At 41.0% G+C, this 19291-nt stretch overlaps 2 protein-coding genes across 8 annotated transcripts in view; both read right to left on the bottom strand.

Annotated features, from left to right (window-relative positions):
• Nucleotides 1-2818: 2818 nt before the first annotated feature.
• LOC146513495 (5-hydroxyisourate hydrolase-like) lies at nt 2819-6994 on the bottom strand. Of its 2 annotated transcripts, none has more exons than XM_085168792.1 (4): nt 6886-6994; nt 4317-4450; nt 3999-4134; nt 2819-3527 (listed from the first exon to the last, which is right to left on the bottom strand). In XM_085168792.1, the coding sequence occupies exons 2-4, from the start codon at nt 4442-4444 to the stop codon at nt 3438-3440; spliced, it is 354 nt and encodes a 117-aa protein (XP_085024918.1). In that variant the 5' UTR covers nt 4445-4450; nt 6886-6994; the 3' UTR covers nt 2819-3437. The 2 variants fall into 2 exon arrangements, with proteins under 2 accessions (XP_085024918.1, XP_085024919.1); XM_085168793.1 differs by having other exon boundaries at nt 4317-4447; nt 6886-6987.
• A 478-nt stretch (nt 6995-7472) lies between these two features.
• The window catches only part of LOC146513496 (uncharacterized), a 90872-nt gene continuing 79053 nt past the window's right edge, over nt 7473-19291 (bottom strand). For 2 of the 6 annotated variants that reach the window (XM_085168768.1, XM_085168769.1), the window contains exon 6: nt 16068-17826. In XM_085168768.1, coding sequence (XP_085024894.1) covers nt 17507-17826 — 320 coding nt within the window. In that variant the 3' untranslated portion in view covers nt 16068-17506. Of the gene's footprint in view, nt 15488-16067; nt 17827-19291 lie in introns of those variants that run through there. The other 4 variants (XM_085168773.1, XM_085168772.1, XM_085168771.1 and 1 more) reach the window with 4 other exon arrangements.

A 19291-nucleotide genomic window follows, 5' to 3' on the forward strand; every position in this document is an offset into this window, starting at 1 on the left:
TTGTAATTACAATGTTGAGAAACTCCCTGTAAAGCTTTCATCCTTCCATAAGCAGGTCCTCTTAGCGTGGACCCTCATTTATAAACACAACTTCTCACCTCACAAATACCTTATCTGGAACAACAGAGATATTTTATATAAAAATAAATCACTTTTCCTGGAAACATGGGTCCAAAATGGGATCCTATTGGTGGCTCAGCTGGTTAATAAAGAGGGACAACTACTTACTTACAACGACTTTATTGCACTATATAATTTTCCAATCAGTGTTCAGGAATTCTCAATGGTGCTTGGTGCCATACCCTCAGGGACTTTAATGTTATATAAAAACACTGACAGCTCAATATCTACCTCAGTCACTCTCCCTGATCCAGCTGAGTCACCAATAGGAAAAATCTGCTTTTCACAGGAACTTGGTAACAGCAATAAGAGAATACGTAGTTTATTCCAAGAAGATATCGTCTCTCTCCCATATATAATATCTTATTGGAACTGATATGTTCCAGATATCAAGTGGAAGACAGTCTGGATGATCCCCCATAAATATTTGATTGTAAATAAGGTGAAAGAAGTCTCCTTTAAAATTCTACATAAATGTTATCCAGCCAGTCACTACATGGTAAAATTTAAAAGGGACATAAATACTAATTGTACTTTCTGTGGGGATCATCCAGAAACTGTGACACATCTTTTTTGGTACTGTTCTTTTACACAGAGATTCTGGAAGGAATTTAGCAGGTTTGTTATTGTCCATATTTTAAGGGAGTTTTCTTTACGATGGGAAAATGTTTTATTCTGTTTCTATAAGTTTTCCAGAAAGAATGATAAATGGTTTTTTTATGATAAATTTGTTAATACTTTTAGCTAAATTTTTTATCCATAAATGTAAGTTTACTAACAAAACTGTCATTTTTTTAAGGATGTGGAAATGTACATTCAATCAATATCAGACTCCACCAACAAAAAGGCTCTCAAAACAATATATGTATGTGAATTTTTGCTAACATGCTGACGTTTTGTCACGTCCCGCGGCGTTCCTGAGGAACACGAAAGGAGACCTTCGGCGTTCTTATGGTACGCGGCGGGTTATGGCCGAAATCCAGTGCAATGATGCTCCCGCGGTAATAGACGTTCCAGCCCTGTATTCCAGCCCTAACCATAACCTTTTTCCTGACCTTAACCAGGACTTTAATGATGTTAAATAGCGTGTTTCTAAGCGATTTGAAGAAAAAGAGCGAACATGTGTAGATTGAGTCCATACGGTTCTCATATTTCCTCATTTTTCCGAGGTCGTCATTTAGGAACGTGGTGGGTAGCCGAAAACGTAATATGTTGACGATTTGTCACCTAGCGTAAAATGTTACGCTTTGGGAGTGAGAACGTGTTGCATGATACTTCATATGTTCGTATGTTGTATACTCATTGTTTGTTAAATAAAGTTTAAAAAAAAAATGACTTTGCTTCTTTCCTCGTGACATTCATTAATACAGTCCCAATCAAAGGTTTAGGACCACATGTCTTTAAAAAGCCAAAATGTGGATTCATTGTCATTTTGTGTCAGGTAGTCACACTGTCATGAGTCATGACTGATGGCAAAGGAGAAAGAAACGTTCCCTTTTTGAATGTGGTCGGCTTGTTGAACTGCATAAGCGGGGTCTTTTGCAGCGTGCTTTAGCTGCTGAGGTGGGACGCAGTAAGACAGTCATTTGCAATTTCTTAAATGATCCTGAGGGTTATGGAACAAAAAAAATCAAGTGGAAGACCCAAAATTTCACCAGCCCTGAGCCGGAGGATGCAATTGGCTGTCCGTGAAGACAGTGGACGATCCTCGATCCAAATTAAGGCCGTTACTGATGCTGACTGCATCCCCATAACCATCAGACGGCATCTGAGACTGAAGGGCTTCAAAAACAAAAACGTCTTCAAAGGTGTCGTCTCCTTGAACGCCACGTTTGGACTTTGCAAGAGAGCACCAAATATGGGACACTGAAAAGTGGAAGAAAGTTTTATTCACTGATAAGAAGACATTTAACCTTGATGGTCCTGATGGCAGATGTTTTCTACGCGCAGCGGTGGAGGGGGCACCATAGTGGTCTGGGGTGCTTTTACTTTCAGTAGAACAATGGAGCTTCAGGAGATGCAGGGGCGTCAAACGGCCGCTGGGTATGTCCAGATGTTGCAGAGACCATCCCTCATGACTGAGGGCCCTCGTCTGTGTGGTAACGATTGGGTTTTTCAACATGACAATGCGCCAGTACACAATGCCTGCAGAACAAGGGACACTTCCAGGAGAATAACATCACAGTTTTGGACCATCCTGCTTGTTCCCCTGATCTAAATCCAGCTGAGAACGTTTGGGGAAGGATGGCAAGGGAAGTTCACAAAGATGGACAACAGTTCCAGACAGTAGATGCCCTTCGTGCGGCCGTCATCACCACTTGGAAAAATGTTCCCAATCACCTCATGGAAATGCTTGCAACAAGCATGCCGCAATGAATTATTGAAGTGATCAACAACAACAGTGGAGCTACTTATTACTGAGTTCATGTTTGGAACCCGTTTACAGGGTTTTTTGATGGTGTGGTCCTAAACCTTTGATCAGCTGTAAAACAGCCTGTTTCAGTTTAAGCATTTTTTTCAATAAATTGCAGGCTCAAAAAATGTTTGGTCTCTCTCCATTTCTTCTTATTGCATGTTGAAGCTCTACTTGGAACCTTGTTAAGAGCCAGCCATGCAAAATAAGATTTATTTGCCATTTTTCAAGTTGTCTTAGACTTTTGTTTTGTTTAATTTGAAATCAATCTAAATAAAATGTTTGGTCACTTTAAGCAAAAAGCTGTGCTTCTGTTAATTTGAAAAAAGTGTTAAGTTTCAGTTGCAACTAACTATTAATTGATCTTGTTATTCAAAGTGTTAATAAGTTACTGTTCGGTATATTAAATATTAGAAAAAGGGACACATATTGCTCTTTAGCCACTGATTTTAAGAAAAGCAGCAAATACAAAGAAAAAACTAAAACCAGCAAATGTTTTGTTTGCCTTCTTTTAAAATAATTTTAAATTATTGCCTAATAGAAATGGACTTTTCGCTATACTTAAGGAACACTTAAAGAATAATAATAAATAGAGCAAGTGTGTGTGTACTATTGCTTTAAACATAATTCATGGAGATATTAAAGATAAAGAAAAATTAAATTCATTCAATTCACACAATAAGAAGAAGTGGGACACCCGCAGAGAATCATCAGGTATTTGTACAGAGTGGCAAGTGACCTATAATGCAGACTGTAATGGAGGTTTTAATGTTGTTTTGGATTGGTGTAAATACACTCATGAGGTGAAACTCAACAAATAACAAATGTAGCACACAATAACACCTGAGTAAAATATACCTAAACCTAAGTCATGAATCTATAAAACAGCATCTCTCTGCAGCTTTCAGCTTCCTCTGTAAGTGCTGTAGGAGAAGCGACTCATCAGTAGAGGGATGTGAAACCTCTGCTCCGGCTCACTGATGGTGAACACAACCTGGAAACACACAAACGCACACACAAATGATTACAGCAGGATGAAAAATGCCTTTTAATGTTTGATACAAAACCGATTTCAACAAAAACGTTGGTTGTTGTAAACCCCACTGTCTTTGATGTCACAGTTTTTATTGGACATGAAGATGTGAATAATGCTGTGACATTATTACAAACACTTTGTTGAAGTAAGTATAAGTAAGTAAGAATGTTTTTAAAACTTCATTTAAATTTTCCTGTTGCTCATTTGTCGATAAGGACATTTGTGTGTTTTAGGAGATCTGGCGACCCCTTGTGGTGAACAAACTAACTGCTACCAAACTGTTTCTGTTCCCAAATAAATGTGTTGTCTCTACATCTTGTCCTACCCGTGATACTTATAAGGATCTTTTCACATGTGTGGGTTACTATATACCTAAATCAGACCAGTTTATTTCTTTCAGATCTAGGATAGTGACACCTCATGACTCACCTCCACATAGGGGTAGAAAGAGGGCTGACCAAGGCCCTCCCAGTATGAACCCGTCTCAAAGCGGAGCTTGTACATGCCAGGAGTGAAAGTTTCTTGGTTGATGAGTCCTGGGCAGCGGCCATCTTGGTTAGTTGTCCTAAAAATTAATAATTAATAAATTATTAATTAGTTCTGAGTGCAGGTTTTCGTCAGCTCACCTGGAAGAAAAGCCCCCCATTTTTGGCCTTTTCAGTTTTTGATTTTATCAGGCTTCAGGCTTTGAATAATAAACACATTAACAGGAGATTAAGCTACGTGTAAGAATGTATGAAAGCCTACCCGACACTCAGCATGGCCCAGATCATCAGCTTGGAGTCCAGTCGGTGCAGGCTGAGGGCCATCCTGGCTGCCGGGATGCCGTCGGTAGCGTTCAGCACGTGAGTAGTCAGAGGGCTGGACTCCGCCATGATCTGCTGGATGGCAGGGGACAGGTCAGATTTAAATGTGGGACCTTTAGTTACAGTAATCGACGTCATGACACCACCGTATGGAAGAATGTTCAATCTGTGAGGCCGTTCTGAAGGCAAAAGGGGATCCAAGCCAGTACCCAGTAGCAAATTGTGACCAGTGAAGGTATAGAAACAATGATTTCCCTCTTAATACCAGTCTATGGTGGCCATCTGATGCTCATCTACTTCTAACACCTCCATGTACAGCAATCACAGGCCTCTCGGCACCAAACAGGACAGAAAAAAAGAGCAATGCAACAATAAACATAAGCTTTATTAATATGGTCAATGATATTATGTCTGCTAACTAAAAAAAGAAACTATCAGGAATCCTCCTCTGTCTAACATAACTGTTTGTGTCTTTTGTTTTTTTAGATTAATAAAAGTACAAGGATAAAAACCTTTTTGTCTCTTCAGAGGTGCTTTCATGATCGCTGCCCACCACTTATGCAATAGTTTGCAACTGGTCACAGAGTGAAAGAGCAGGATTGTTAGCAGTGAGTCTGCACTTAGTGATCTGTCCGACAGGGATCTCTGTTCAGAGACAGGTTGGCTCCCACCAGGCAATGCGCACAATCGGCTTGCGATCAGAAGCAGCTACCTCGGTCAGCCTCTGCGTGTGCAGTGATTACCAAAATTATTTTCAAAAAAGAAAAAAGAAATCAATCACCCAGCAATGCTCCCATCTTATTTTTATAGTGTGGCTGGAGCACAAAGCAGCGTTTTCTAAACTGCAGCCAGACACCAAAGGGAGATGACGATGCTTTAGCTTCACTTTTGAGAAGCTGTGACATTCTCATCTTTATTTACGGCGATTCAGACTGAATTTACGCTTCAGCTCTTCGAAATCAGAGTGTTTAATGTAGCAGTCCAACGTTTGAGTGTCACACCTACACTTTCTCAATATTTCCCATCTTAGCGAATGATCATAAGGACAGATTTGGCCATAGACTCTGGTCTGACACCTGCAGATTAATAAACAAGTTTAATAAACTACTCAGAAAACAAGGATTATGATGTCATGACATTACCTGTCAGCAGTGTTGGGGAGTAACGGAATACATGTACCGCCGTTACGTATTTAAAATACAAAATATGAGTAACTGTATTCCGTTACAGTTACCGTTTAAAAAGGTGGTATTTAGAATACAGTTACTTTGTTGAAATAAATGGATTACACGGCGGTACTTCCCTGTTTCATATTGTGGCGGGTCAGGACTGTTTGGGTTTTGTTTGACAGCTACGTTCTGTTGTTCCAGGTGCAGCGTTACGGTTGCCATGGTTACAGGGTGACGCTCTCTCTCTGCGTGTTTCCTGGGTGAGAGAGCGCCTGTTGTTGTTATGCTAAGCTAATAGGCAGAATGCTACAGGTATAGCTCTAAAGAATGTAGCATCATGGGCAGTGTAGTCCGTGCTGCAGGGAGAATGGACTGCCATACACGTTATGTGTCTGTGAGCGAGGGAGGGAGAAAAAGGAAAAGTACGAGCTGTCATCGAGCAAAAACGGGAGCTGGAAGCATGTAAATATAATAATAACCACTGCAGCCAAGAAGAGAGCCTGACGAGCCCAGTTGTAAGTAAGCTATTAAGACTCGACTGTACACCGTGTTCGTGTTTTCCTCTGAAACAATAAGTTCTGTTGGAGCAGCCTTTCAACGCCTCTCTCTGTCTCTCACTAGCAAAGTTGACCCAGACAACAAAGTAAAGCTAGTTTTCAGCTACGAGCCCGACACAGAACCCACCGTATTAGCCAGAGGTCCCTTTACTACGGTTCGGAGCCGCGGACCTTCAGTAACAGTAATAAATCACAGCAATAGTACATTCATGTAGTTGTAAACAGCATGATAATATATTAAGTAATCCAAAGTATTCAGAATACGTTACTCTCATTGAGTAACGTAACGGAATACGTTACAGAATACATTTTGGGGCATGTAATCTGTATTCTGTAGTGGAATACATTTTAAAAGTAACCTTCCCAACACTGCCTGTCAGTCATGTGACCATGTACCTCGTGTTTATTTTCCTCAGCGATCACTTTAATGTAAACAAAAATGACTAATATACAAGTCTCTGAAGTTTCATGTGACACCTTCTGTGTGTTAAGACACTGAGTCCATATCAAGAGGTCTCAACACAAACAATTATTGGAAACTTTCTTGAGGAATTAACGATAAATATGCTTCAAAATAGGAATAAAGAAAATTATAAGCCTAAAGAGTTCACGTATGAAGCTTACATATCATTATAAGATGACCAGAGGACACATACCACTTCTAAGTGGAGACAACAGCAGCACATACATGCACTGGTGACACTTTAAAACACTGAAGTGCATCAGTGTGAAACAGAAACACCTCAGGCCTCATTGCTGTAGTCTATAATAGGAGAAGCCTTACCTGTGTGAGAGCTCTCCCCTCTGCTGCAGCCGGGTCATTCAGTATTCCAAACTCCTCCAACCAGCTGTGGTATCACTGCACACTCCTCCCTCATACACCTACCCAGCATGCACTTTAAACAGACCCAGTCTCAAAGGTTGTCCTGATTCTAATAAATCATTAAAACCAGCCAAGAGAGTGCAGCTTTCCTTCAGTCAACAACATGTGATTCATTTAATCACTGGGATTGTTTTGCATGATTAGGCTCACTGTAATGTCAGACATCCCCTACTGTGCACCTCTGACTACGTTTTCTTCTGATACCATTTGACTGGAAGAGACTGGAACAATCCCCACTGTCAGCTAGCATTTTAGTTCACAGGCAGAGATTAAATGTAGAAGCTTTAGTTGCTATTGTTACTGGCAGGTTAGGAATAACAGCTACTGGGTGAGGCATGGGTAAATTCACAAGTTTGAATACAGTGTTTACCCACATAAAAGATGGATGTAAAGCAGGCTGTTCAATGCTGCAGGTTTTGGTATCGATCAAATGCTAATCACATACAGAGCGATATCGATGCCGATATCAATTCTTTTAGCCTATAAAGGAAAATCATGTTAGAGCAGAGCTTCCCAAAGTGTGGGGCCCGCCCCCTAGAGGGGGCGCAGAGCCATTGCAGGGGGGGCGCAGCATGAAAAGGGTGGAGGGGGGGGAAACAAAACGCTTGGACACTGCTAGCACGGACTCCCACACAAACGCAAAGCAGCAGATGAAGCATTGCTGAATATGTTTCCAAACAAACTTCATTCTAAGCCAAAGACTAGAAAGTATGGTGAAGCAAATCTTCCCTTTGGCTTCACAAGTGCTGAGGTAGGTCTCCCCTGCATAATTGGTTTTCCCTTCGTCGGGAGCAGCGCTGGGCTCTCCAGATCACGGACACGAACATTTTTCTTGTAAAACAAAGGGGGGTCCAGCAAAAAAAGTTTGGGAACCACTGTGTTAGAGGATGAACTGCGTCATGATTTACACGTATGAAATGATGATTCATCATCAGTTTGCAAATTCTAAATACATTTTAATGATCACAAAATCACTGAGATTTTTACTCTCCACAATGTTAAGTTAATACAACAAATCATAGCTTTCAACTTTCCGCGTGTTTTCAAACTGTCCTCTAAGTCAGCGGTCTCCAACCTTTTTTGCGCCACGGACCGGTTTATGCCCGACAATATTTTCATGGACCAGCCTTTAAGGTGTCGCGAATAAATACAACAAAATAAAACTAGTACCGGTACCGAAAAAAAGAAAATTTATTCATAACACACGTGAAAAGACCAAGGAAAACCGAGTAAACGATAAAAACGATAACAAAATAACGCTGAAAACCAATAAAAACCCTGAAAACTATACATTTCACACCTGAGCCTCAACTCTCGCGGCCCGGTACCAAACGACTCACGGACCAGTACCGGTCCGAGGCCCGGGGGTTGGGGACCACTGCTCTAAGTTCAGTACGAGCTACGATCGTCCAGGATATGCTCGCTAGCTAGCAACTTGTCAGACCCAGTTTCAATATGATATTGGTATTGTTCAATATGACCTGTAAGGTCAACTTAGAGGACAGAAACAGAGTATTGATCCTTTTGCACTAGTTTCCGCCTGATACCAATACCAGCATTGGCATTAATGCTATCGACATTTGGATCAATCCGCCCACCTCTAGCTTTTGCTTCTTTTGTTTTGAAACTGGATCTGACAAGTTGCTAGCTAGCGAGCATGTCACTACCCGATCTGTACCGGAAACCCGATCGGTACCCCGCATGCGCGAAAGGTGTCTACTTCCGGTCGAAGCGTTTTACAATAGTTACAGGTCAGAGTATCTGTTAAGATGTTAAGAATAATAAGTATCTCTTAAAATGTTTCCGATAATGAAACATTTAATATAATGTAGACAAAAACAAAAAAGATAATGACAGATCAGGACTCCCCGATCCTTACTGCGCATGTGCAAAGTCGGACCGTACAAATCGGGTCTACCCGATCCGTACCGCGCATGTGCAGGGGTTTTCTTCTTCTTCTGCTCATTTAATGGCAGTTTACTCCCCAGTGTACGAGGATACTGCCACCTGCTGACCGAGCGAATGAACCCTATTGTAAACTGAATTGGCGTCATTACAAACGTGTGTTAAATTTGATTTAGTGATAGTCGAGTGTGTTTATGCTTGTCTGTGAGGAGAGGATTGACTGGAATAGTGATGATGATGTCCGCAATCACTGTTAATTGTCAGTAAACACTTCATCTGGCTGCTGAATCTTCACGTGACATATTACAAAGTCTGTATTATTAACTCTGTAATTAGGCGCCATTCTTCTTATTTTACGGCGCTGTTGTTCAATCGGGGGACGCTCTCTGTTGAGGAGAAAAGCATGAATTTGTTTGTATACGGATTATCCATTGTTTAAATGTCCCGGTAGTCGAAAAGGAGGCAGAGCTGTTGAGAAATGCTAGGAGCTAACTGGGCGCTAACCGTATCATTCAAATATATTGAATGTCGCAATGTTGGCAAAGAGAGGAAGTGACGTAAGATTCGCGCATGCGGGGTACCGATCGGGTTTCCGGTACGGATCGGGTAGCGACAGAGCATATCCTGCACAATCATAGCTCCTTTCACAACCACCAGAGTCTCCCCCTGCAGGACACGAAGAAGAATGCAGCTTTAAATTCCACTTCCATGATGGTTTTACCTTTCAGACCTGTCTTTGTGTCTAACATGGATGAAGGATTCATTTTTTACATTGCTGCAGTGAGTCGTCCAATGAAATATGGTATATCCTTTCATCCAACTCTGCCAAAGGTTTGGATTATTCCCTATGGATAAAATTTGGGAGGTGCTTACCTTTGATTCTTGTTGTTTTTATTTTAATGTCATGCCGTTCAAAATGATTGTCTTTTCTTAAGAGTTCCTGTAGGTGGCGCTTAATGTTTCTGCCTCTACTTATGCAGTTACCCTCGTTTTTCCAAAGATTTTCCATGAAGCTCATTTTTAAAATTGACCTCAAGTACTCTCGTTGTTTATTAGCAGCATCAGATTCAGAGAGCAACTGGTTTTGTCCAGCTATGTTGAACTGTTTCTGATTTTAGCTGGCTAAATGGTAAAACTGATCTCCAAATGATTTGATATGTTGAATTACTACAGATAAAATTCATAAACTCATAAAAAAAAGAATCACACCAGGTCCAAACACACCTCGTTTATGAAAAATACCTTTATTACACTCACAGTTAAATAGGTTACATTCAGCACTGAACAAACACAAAAGCACTGACAGGAGAAGCTACAGCGACGTCAAATCAAGGATTTCCAAAATGAGTCTGCGTCCTAACTCGCTGGAATTCTTATTAAAACATTTAGTGTCACTTTGCTTTTAAAGTCTGAAATAAGGTTTCAGTATAAAGAGCTACTACTGTACACATGAATATGTTCAAGTGTCACTTTTTAAACTGACAAATATTTAGAGCGTATTTACACTGACGGCTGTTCCTTTTAAAAGGTTCAGCAACTGTTTGGTGTCTGTGCTCGCCATTAAACCAATGATAAACATTATTTCATAAAATGAAAGCCACAACAGAAACCAGCAACACTGTAGTGGGAACAACAGTAATGTGTTATATATTGAATATTTTATGTGTAACTGGTCTGTCTTATTTGGCAGTGGTGTATCAAATTGTAAAAATGGACCATCAAATGTTCAGTAGCATGTATTTTCAGTAGGGTCATCTATTTTTTTCTATTACCAGTTGAGTCTTTTAAAAATTCTTATTAGCATCAAAAGTACAGTTTCTGTAGCTGTAGGTGTGTCTGTCACTTCTTAGGTTTCATGTATCAATCTGGTCCTTATCAGGTCTTAAAATGACTTAAACACAACCTAAGACGAACACCAACATATGACATATTACACTGTGTCATTATTTACTGATAAAAATTGAAGCCAAACTGCAAAAGCAGTGTGTGTACCCTACTAAGTTGCTTTTAGGACCTAATTTAGGAGCAAAATGTTGCAGCAATGGTTTTCTGGGCGACTCGTGTCTCACATCATTGTGGAGGAACTCGTCTTTACAGCGCTGCTGTTGTTCATTCATGCACAGCTCTCTTAAACCAACCACAGCGTTTCAGTTGAGTTGAGGTCTGGACTTTGGGCCACTGCAGTACCTTGATTTTTTTTGCTTCTTCAGCCAATCTGTTGGCGATTTGCTGCTGTGTGTGGAATCATCGTCCAGTTACATGACCCAGTTTGGGCAAAGCTTTAGCTGCGGGACACACGGCCGCATGTTTGACTCAGTTTGGTGTACAGAGGATTTCATGGTCGACTCAGTGACTGCAAGCTTCCCAAATCATCGTCCCTCCACCACCGTGCTGACAGTTGGTTTAAGGTGTTTGTGCTGATGTGCTGTTTGGTTTTCTCCAAATGTGCTGCTGTATATTATGAATAAACAAAGCAACTTAGAGGGAAGAAGTAGCCTCCTAGGAACCCTTCATAGTCGCACTTGTTCAGTCTTTTTTTAATTGATCTGACTTTGGGGTAAATTTGCTGGAATATTTCCTCCTGAGAAGTCTGGCAGCTGTCTTGAATGTTTTCCACTTTCTCGCTGTGGAATGATGTTGTGCTTTCTTTTTACCAGGACTGTAAGTTAAACTTAACTTTTTCATTCAGCTAGATATCTTAGCAAACATGAACCCAACAGTTTTAGTTCACGTGAAGCATATTGTTACCCACACCTGCCAAACTAATCCATGAAATAAACTGAACTCGAACTGTTTTTCAGTTTATTTAACCCAAGCTAAACTGAAACAAGCACATGAAACCAACCATCACTCATGATCATAGAAAAAGTACATTTCCCTATTCGTATCTACTACATGGAGTTATTACTCAAAGCTAATGCTCATTTCAGGAAATTGTCTGGGCCGATATATAACTTTATAAGTGATTTCCTGAGTGGACTGAACAGTGAAATTTACCCAGAAAGTCATAAAGCCGTGCTCACTGAGCCTGTACCGCAGAAGCATTATGTGGTCACACAGCTGGTTACACATAATGAAAACAGGCCTGATGAAAATAAACTGTGCGATAAGGAGCCGCCAGCTGGTGCCACACAGACTTTAATAACAGTGATGAGTCTGACATGAGAAGCAAGGTTAGGGTGATGAAACAGGCTCAAACGTTAAGGAAATAATCCAACAGGCTCATGAGTCGGCTCTTGCCTGTGTAGCCCACTAATGCAGTGTTTTCTGGCGGTGCAGAGGTGTCGGCCCAGAGGCCAAAATAAAATAATCTGCTGTGAGGAGGTATTTAGCTGCAGAACCATCAGTATGTTTTATTAAACTTTTCTATGATGCTCAGATATTGTCTAATGTGTCAACATGTGAATGTGGATCACTGGAATCAGTAAAGTGTCAATGTTGATTTTACCGGCATTCTATGCTGGAAAACATAGGTGAGGGCAGTGCAACATACGGTGGCCCCGGGAGGTCAACTTAAGAAAACACCATTAATTAGAAAAACGCTGCAAAAGCACACGAAACACAACGGAAATAGGAAAAAACAGATTTCCAAAAGCACAAGGGAAGTGTTTCTGGGGCGACAATAACCTGTTGCAGGAACCAAAATATGCTAAGAATTGCACTGGGAGACACTTAAAAGAAGTTGAGGATCTATCGGTTTTATGATGAAAGAAAAGATGACAGGTAAGTGTGTTAGCCTAACTATTATACGGAGCCCCGCAGGGGACATGGGAGAAAAAAAAATTAAGACGGACTTTTGCGAGATCTCGCAAAAGTTTTGCGAGATCTCGCAAAAGTAACTCGGGATCTCGCAAAACAAACTCGGGATCTCGCAAAACTTTTGCGAGATCTCGCAAAACAAACTCAGGATCTTGCAAAACTTTTGCGAGATCTCGCAAAACAAACTCGAGATCTCGCAAAACTTTTGCGAGATCTCGCAAAACAAACTCGAGATCTCGCAAAAGTTTTGCGAGATCTCGCAAAACAAACTCGGGATCTCGCAAAACTTTTGCGAGATCTCGCAAACGTTTTAGCCGCATTCTTAGGACGCTGGCTCGAAGCTGACCGGGAGGTCGAGGCACGATGTGCCGGGAAAGCGGTGTTCCTCCCGGCTGTAGTAGGTCTCGACCTCCCGTTAGCTTCAAGCTAATGGGAAGAATGCGGCTAAAACTTTTGCGAGATCCCGAGTTAGTTTTGCGAGATCTCGCAAAAGTCCGTCTTAATTTTTTTTTCTCCCATGTCCCCTGCGGGGCTTCGTACTATTATCTTAAAAATCCAGCAAAAAAAGTTTGGGAACCACTGCATTAGGTTATTGTCTCCCCAGAAACTTCCCTTGGCTTTTTTCCTATTTCTGTTTTCTTTTTCATATTTATATTTTGTTTTTCCTGTTTCCGTTGTGTTTTGTGTGCTTTTGCAGCGTTTTTTATATTGCTGGTGTTTTCTTAAGTTGCAGTTCGTTTGGCCGCTCAGGGCCACCGTAGAAACATAATAAAAATGTCAGAGATATGTGAAAAAATCAAAAATCAGGGGTGGAGGAGAGTCAGTCCAAATGCAGGTCGTGTTGCCAGGGTCGTCTTGAAGCTTCATCCATCCCAGCTGTTACAGATCTGAGCGTCTGCTTCTGGAAGGAAGTGAACATGAGAGGAATCTGAAGCAAGACTTCTAAGGATCTTCAGGACACAAACAGAGAGTAAAACATGCAAAAAACTCATAAGTTGGCATGAAATACACTTTAAGGTCAATATCAGTGGAGCCTGATGATTTTAAAGATTTGGTTTAAACTACAATAAGGTTTATGTGTCCTTCTTATCCATCAAAATGACTAATCATGAAGTGACTTAAATCTAAATGACCAGCAGGGGGCGACTCCTCTTGCTGCAAAAATATGGTTGTTCCATAGAAGTACAAGGAAAAAGTGTGATCTGTTCCCAGGATTTGTACCTTGGTGAAACACTTTGCTGTTGAGTTTACAGTCGTAATATTTGATTTGAAGTCTTACTAAAAACAATATGATGTTAATTTTGGCCACCATTAATATTCTCGTTGCTATTTTTTGAGTGTTAACTATCCCTCAATTTCTCAGCTCCACCCACCACCGGCTTGTTTCGAAAAATTAAGATGGTGAGAAAAGTCAGCACGAGGCTTCAAAAATAAGATTTGTCAAACTGATGGGTGAGATTACCGTGTCTACAATTATCTTTTATAGTCCATTAACTATGTGCTGTAGGTATTGGGCAGTAAAGGAAAGAGAAAGCAGATCTATCTTCATTATAGGGTTGGATACTTAATGCGCAAATGTCCAACTTCCCATTACTGCTGACCACTGCCGAATGTGTTTCCATGTGTTTTACCACCAAAACAGTCATTGGCTTTAGTTTGTTTCACAGAGGATAAACTTACAAAGACTCAGAAACACACAGGAAACAGTCCGTTTTTTGCATTCTTTGAGCAAACACACGTTAACTGCAAAAATCAACTGATGTAAGAGCTAGCTGAAGTCTTCCACAGCAAAGTAAGTGCTACGTTACGGTAGAGGAAAGATCTGGAAATAGTTTAAATGATTCTACAATAAAAGAATATTTAAAGTTATGTCATATCATATTATTATTACGTCATACTGCTCTTCCTTCTGAGCTCCATTTTTGTCCAAAACCTATTAAAGAGGACGTATTCTGTTCATTTCCATCTCCATCTCATGCTATAAAGATCGTAGTATATTTATATTTGTACGTCCCCTATCGCCTCCTAAGCCAGTGAACAAATCTTGATAAAAACTTCTAGAAACATGGCTTAATGCACAGCGAGTGCAAACATCTGTATGTTTATATGCACATGTACACATGGCACTTATTCTTTATTGACCTAACATTAAAGTGTAGGTTTGCACATTTTTATTAATGGACTCTACCAGAGTAGCTCTGCATGATTTATTTTTAACCCATCTTCCTTCAGATTGGCTGCTCCTTGGAAACAGAAGGATTAAACTGTATGTAGGCGGGGCTTCTGTGCTCAGAGCTAGAGCTGTGCGCCTGAGATGACCGATATTATGGATAATCTCTATCTTTGACATGATGCAACTCCAAGAATAGGAACAAATGTCCAAAACTAAGTTTCATAAGGAATACTCGTACAAATGCTGGATCCTTTATTTGAAAGTTTGGCCCTGCTTAATAAAAAGACAGCTGTTACAGAACACATTACTTTTGGACTGAGTGCATTAGCATTATTGAGCCTGAAGTGGTTAACAAGCTGTATTCATAAACTGTAAGGGTGTAATCCTTCACAGTTATTATTATTTCCCAAATAATTTCAATGCAGATGCTCAAAAATGCACAGACAGCTCAGTTATGTCTACAGCCATAAATTAAAGCACAACACCCTCCAAACCCAAACCCAATTTTCAGTTTGTGTTTAATTTGAGCATCCACCATTAGCAAGACACACCTGAAAGAAAACAAAAGAAAAGCAAAACAGGTTCATTTCAAAGGAACAGGCAGATTGCCACCTTTATACCTGAACTGCAGCATCACAGGTCCTCCTCCTGATCAGACGGCTTTATCTGAAAACAGAAAGAGAAAGTTACTCTTAACAGGACAGTGGGTTAATTAAAACACTGCTTTAGCCTCTATTTGCACATTGCCTCATGTTCACTGCAGCCGGAAGTCCTTTATCCTCGCAGTCCACGTAAATGCTCATTTCCTGTTCATAATAACACATTGTGTTTCACACAAAAACACACACACACACACACACAAAGAGGTAAATGGTAATTAGCCTGCTAAAACACTCTTTTATTCATGTACACTCGGCTTCTTCCTGTCAGAGGAACAATGCGACAGATTAAGGGCCGGTCTGTTCTCTGCCTCCTCTCAGATTAATGAGGCAGCTTCGCTCTGTCAGGCAGGTATAGGAAGCCTGCAGGCTAATTCTATGTCATTATGTTTCCCTGTAAAGAAACAGAAACACTGAAAGCATCGCTCCTCCGCTCGGCCGATCTGCTCCACTCCGGTGAGATCCTGAATCAAAAGACCTGCGAGGCGACTGGTAAACACATCTTCCACCAGGAATAATACAGATGGTCTCTCTGCAGTGTGGGTGAGTCACAGATTTACTGCTGGTAAGTCTATATGACTGAGAGATTTATGAAGACAGGTGAAGGGATGGACTGGGACAGATGAACTGTTTGTTTTTTCAAACTCTAACTGGATATATGGAAATCGTGGCGGGCATTATTTTTTACTTCTTACTTTCTCTTTGGCAAAAGAAATGTTTGACTGATTATTAAAATAATCTCCATAATAACTAGTGAAACACTGAAAAATAATTCTGAGAGTTTTGACAGTTTTGTTAACGCAGTTAGCCAATTCTCCACAAGAGGGCAGCATTGCATTAGCTGCTATTGCAGAGCTGAGCACCCCAGAGGTTGTTGAGGTTACCCTGTGGGAGGTACATCATCTTGTTTGACTAGCTTAGTGTGTAATAGGGATACTTATGCATTCTGTGGGATAGTGATTGAGTATTAAAAGGGTTTAACTTGTTTGGGTAGTAGTAAAACATCTGTACTAGCAGTGATGGTAGCAGGCATGTAAAATTACACTATGGGTAGCTAAATTCATCCTATAAAGTAACTGAAAGGGAAAAACATACGTGTGTTTACCCTATGAGGGTGTATTTATCCTGTGTAGTAGAATGGGTGAGTAATAGTGATACATATTCCATGGAGGAGCCTATATATTAATTGTCAGGACCGCTATTGTCCAAAGAAGCTATCACTGGCAGACATTTATAATGGTGGTATATCTCTGAGGGGAGCAGCAAGACCTCAGCACAGAATAGAGAGGGCAGCCATAACAACAGCTCCATAAATGATTAAGTTAGGAAAGCATGAATGGATCTGGAGGTCGGTTGCAAAGAGGCTTGCAGATTGGATTGAGACTTTCTAAACAAGTCACTATAAATCAGTGAATGTCGACAGGTCTGTAGGAGATTGTTCTATTTGCCAGGATGATGGCTGAGCTTTATTTTGTGAACTGTCTGTACTGAAACGATGCTCCATTTACTCCATATTTACTCTGCAGTAGTGGCAACAGTGGGAGTGGTGGTATACTGAGTGAGTAGTATGTTTATCCAGTACTGTTGTGCCATGGAAAAGGGTTTAATTTGGAATTTGTGACAAGGGAACATTCCCCAGCAGACTACAGGCAGAAGAAAAAGGAATAAAAATAAATAAAAAAGTTGGAGAACCACTGAGCAAATGTATTACTGTAATTACTTTTTATTAGGCTTACCATCTGCTGTCTTATTTTCATTTACTTAGGCAATTAGATGAGTTCAGTGAATGCAATGTCACACCATTACTGCAAATATTAGCGCACTGAAGAAGAATCGCTGTGTGTAAGCACAGCACGTCAGCTGCTGTACTGAAACCCGTTCAAGCTGGTTTTGTGAGACCACAGTGAAACGTCAGGAAAGTAACTGATGGAGTCCCTGCTGCCGTAACACCTGCGTAAACTGCTTCCTGCTGCTGTGTGATGCCACAGCTGTTTAATATCATTAAAAGAAGAAAACAAACTCCTATTTATTCAGCGTGAGACTGTGTCTGAAAGCTGGGAGCGATTTGAAGATCGGGAGGCAAAGCTAAAATTTGGCTGTATGTGAAATGGATACGAACATCTTCAGTACTATTGATTCTGTAAGTCAATGGTAGCATGGGTGTAGCTGTGGGGAAGCAGTGGCGTATATTTACCCTGTGGGTGTAGCTGTAGGGGTAGTAGTGCTGGTAGTGCAGCGGCTCGTCCTCGCTGGCCTCCCCTGGCTCCGGACTCTCTCGCTCCAGACTGCTGACTGAACCTCGGCGAGAGGAATCCGACACACTGGGCTCCCTGCTCTCAGGACACTCTTAGACACACACACACACACATACACTTCTTCTTATGGTGTGTTTAGACTAAACCTTTTTGTAAAGAGCTTTAAACACCAAGTTCTGCAAAAAAAAAATGACACAAAATTCAAAATTGTTCGTGTGTGAATACAGGAACATTTTGAGTGGAAACAATGACTATGATGGCCTGGTCCTGATGTTTCTAAAGAAGGCAAGGATTAAAAAGAAAGTTTCCAGATGGATTCGATTCTCAGGAGAAGACATCTACCACTTTTGTGGTAGATGTCAGGATGTCAGTGTGGCTGTTTGAGCTCTTGTTGGCAGAGTTGGGACCACGTCTGGTTGGTGTGAAGAGCTGCGTTAAGAATATTTGAGTGTCCAAAATATTTGCACTAATTTCACTCGTCTGGTGTATAAAGGCCTTAATACTAAAACCAAGCATCAAGCCTCGAAAAGCAGTTTTCTCCTGTGCTGGTAGGGCCTTAAATGTTGCCTTGGTGCTGTTGTGCTGTTTGGGGCTTTTTAAATGAAACACAACACTGCATGGACAAAAATATCATGCCCCCTAAATGCTACATCTATTCTTGGGTATTAATATGGAGTTGGTTCCCCTTTGCAGCTACAAAGCTCCTTTGAGAAGACTTTGAAGTGCGTGTGGGGACTTTTGCACATTTAGAAGAACATTTGAAAAGACAAACACTGATTTTCGAGTTGATCCTAAAGGTGTGTCTTTGTGAGCCTCTGTTTTGCACTGGGGCAGAGTCAAAGGCGGTCCATCCCTGAATTATTCACACACAGTTAGAAGCACAAAATTGTCCAAAAAGTTTCGGTAAGTGGAGGCATTACGATTTCCTTTCACTGAAACTAAGAGACCCAGGTCAACCCCAGAAGAACACCCCGCAGCGTTATCTCTCCTCCACCAAACTTTATAGTTGGCACAGTCTTTCAGGTAATGTTCTCCATTCACCTAACCCAGACTCGTCCATCAGATTTGTCACATCACAGAACACGTTTCAATAGCACACCTCATTTCTAGGGGTGCAACAATACTCGTATCGATATTGAACCGTTCGATACAGAGCTTTCGGTTCGGTACGCATATGTATGAACAATACAAAATTTTAAATTTATTTTATCAACTTTTCTTCTGACGATGCTGTCTGTGTTGAGCGCTCAGTGGATCAGCGCTCGACAGTGCAGCCTAGGCGGAGTAGTCGAACGCAGATTCACTGAGCGCAGGACAAGCTAGCAAGACAGAAGCTAAGCTCGTTGCAACATGGCAAATTGAACCTCCCCCACCCTCATTCAGATCTGGCGTTTGGAACTATTTTGGTTTTCATGTGACGTATGACCCTGAAGGTAAGCGTTTCATGGACAAAAGTAAAACAGTATGTCGGATGTGCCACGCAATGCTCAATTACATGGGTGGGAACTAGTGTGTTAGCGCAGTTAGCTCGTTAACGTGTTGACGCCGTCCAGCCC

The sequence above is a fragment of the Neolamprologus multifasciatus genome, chromosome 7 (genome assembly GCF_963576455.1).
Source record: "Neolamprologus multifasciatus chromosome 7, fNeoMul1.2, whole genome shotgun sequence".
Classification (NCBI taxonomy): Eukaryota; Metazoa; Chordata; class Actinopteri; order Cichliformes; family Cichlidae; genus Neolamprologus; species Neolamprologus multifasciatus.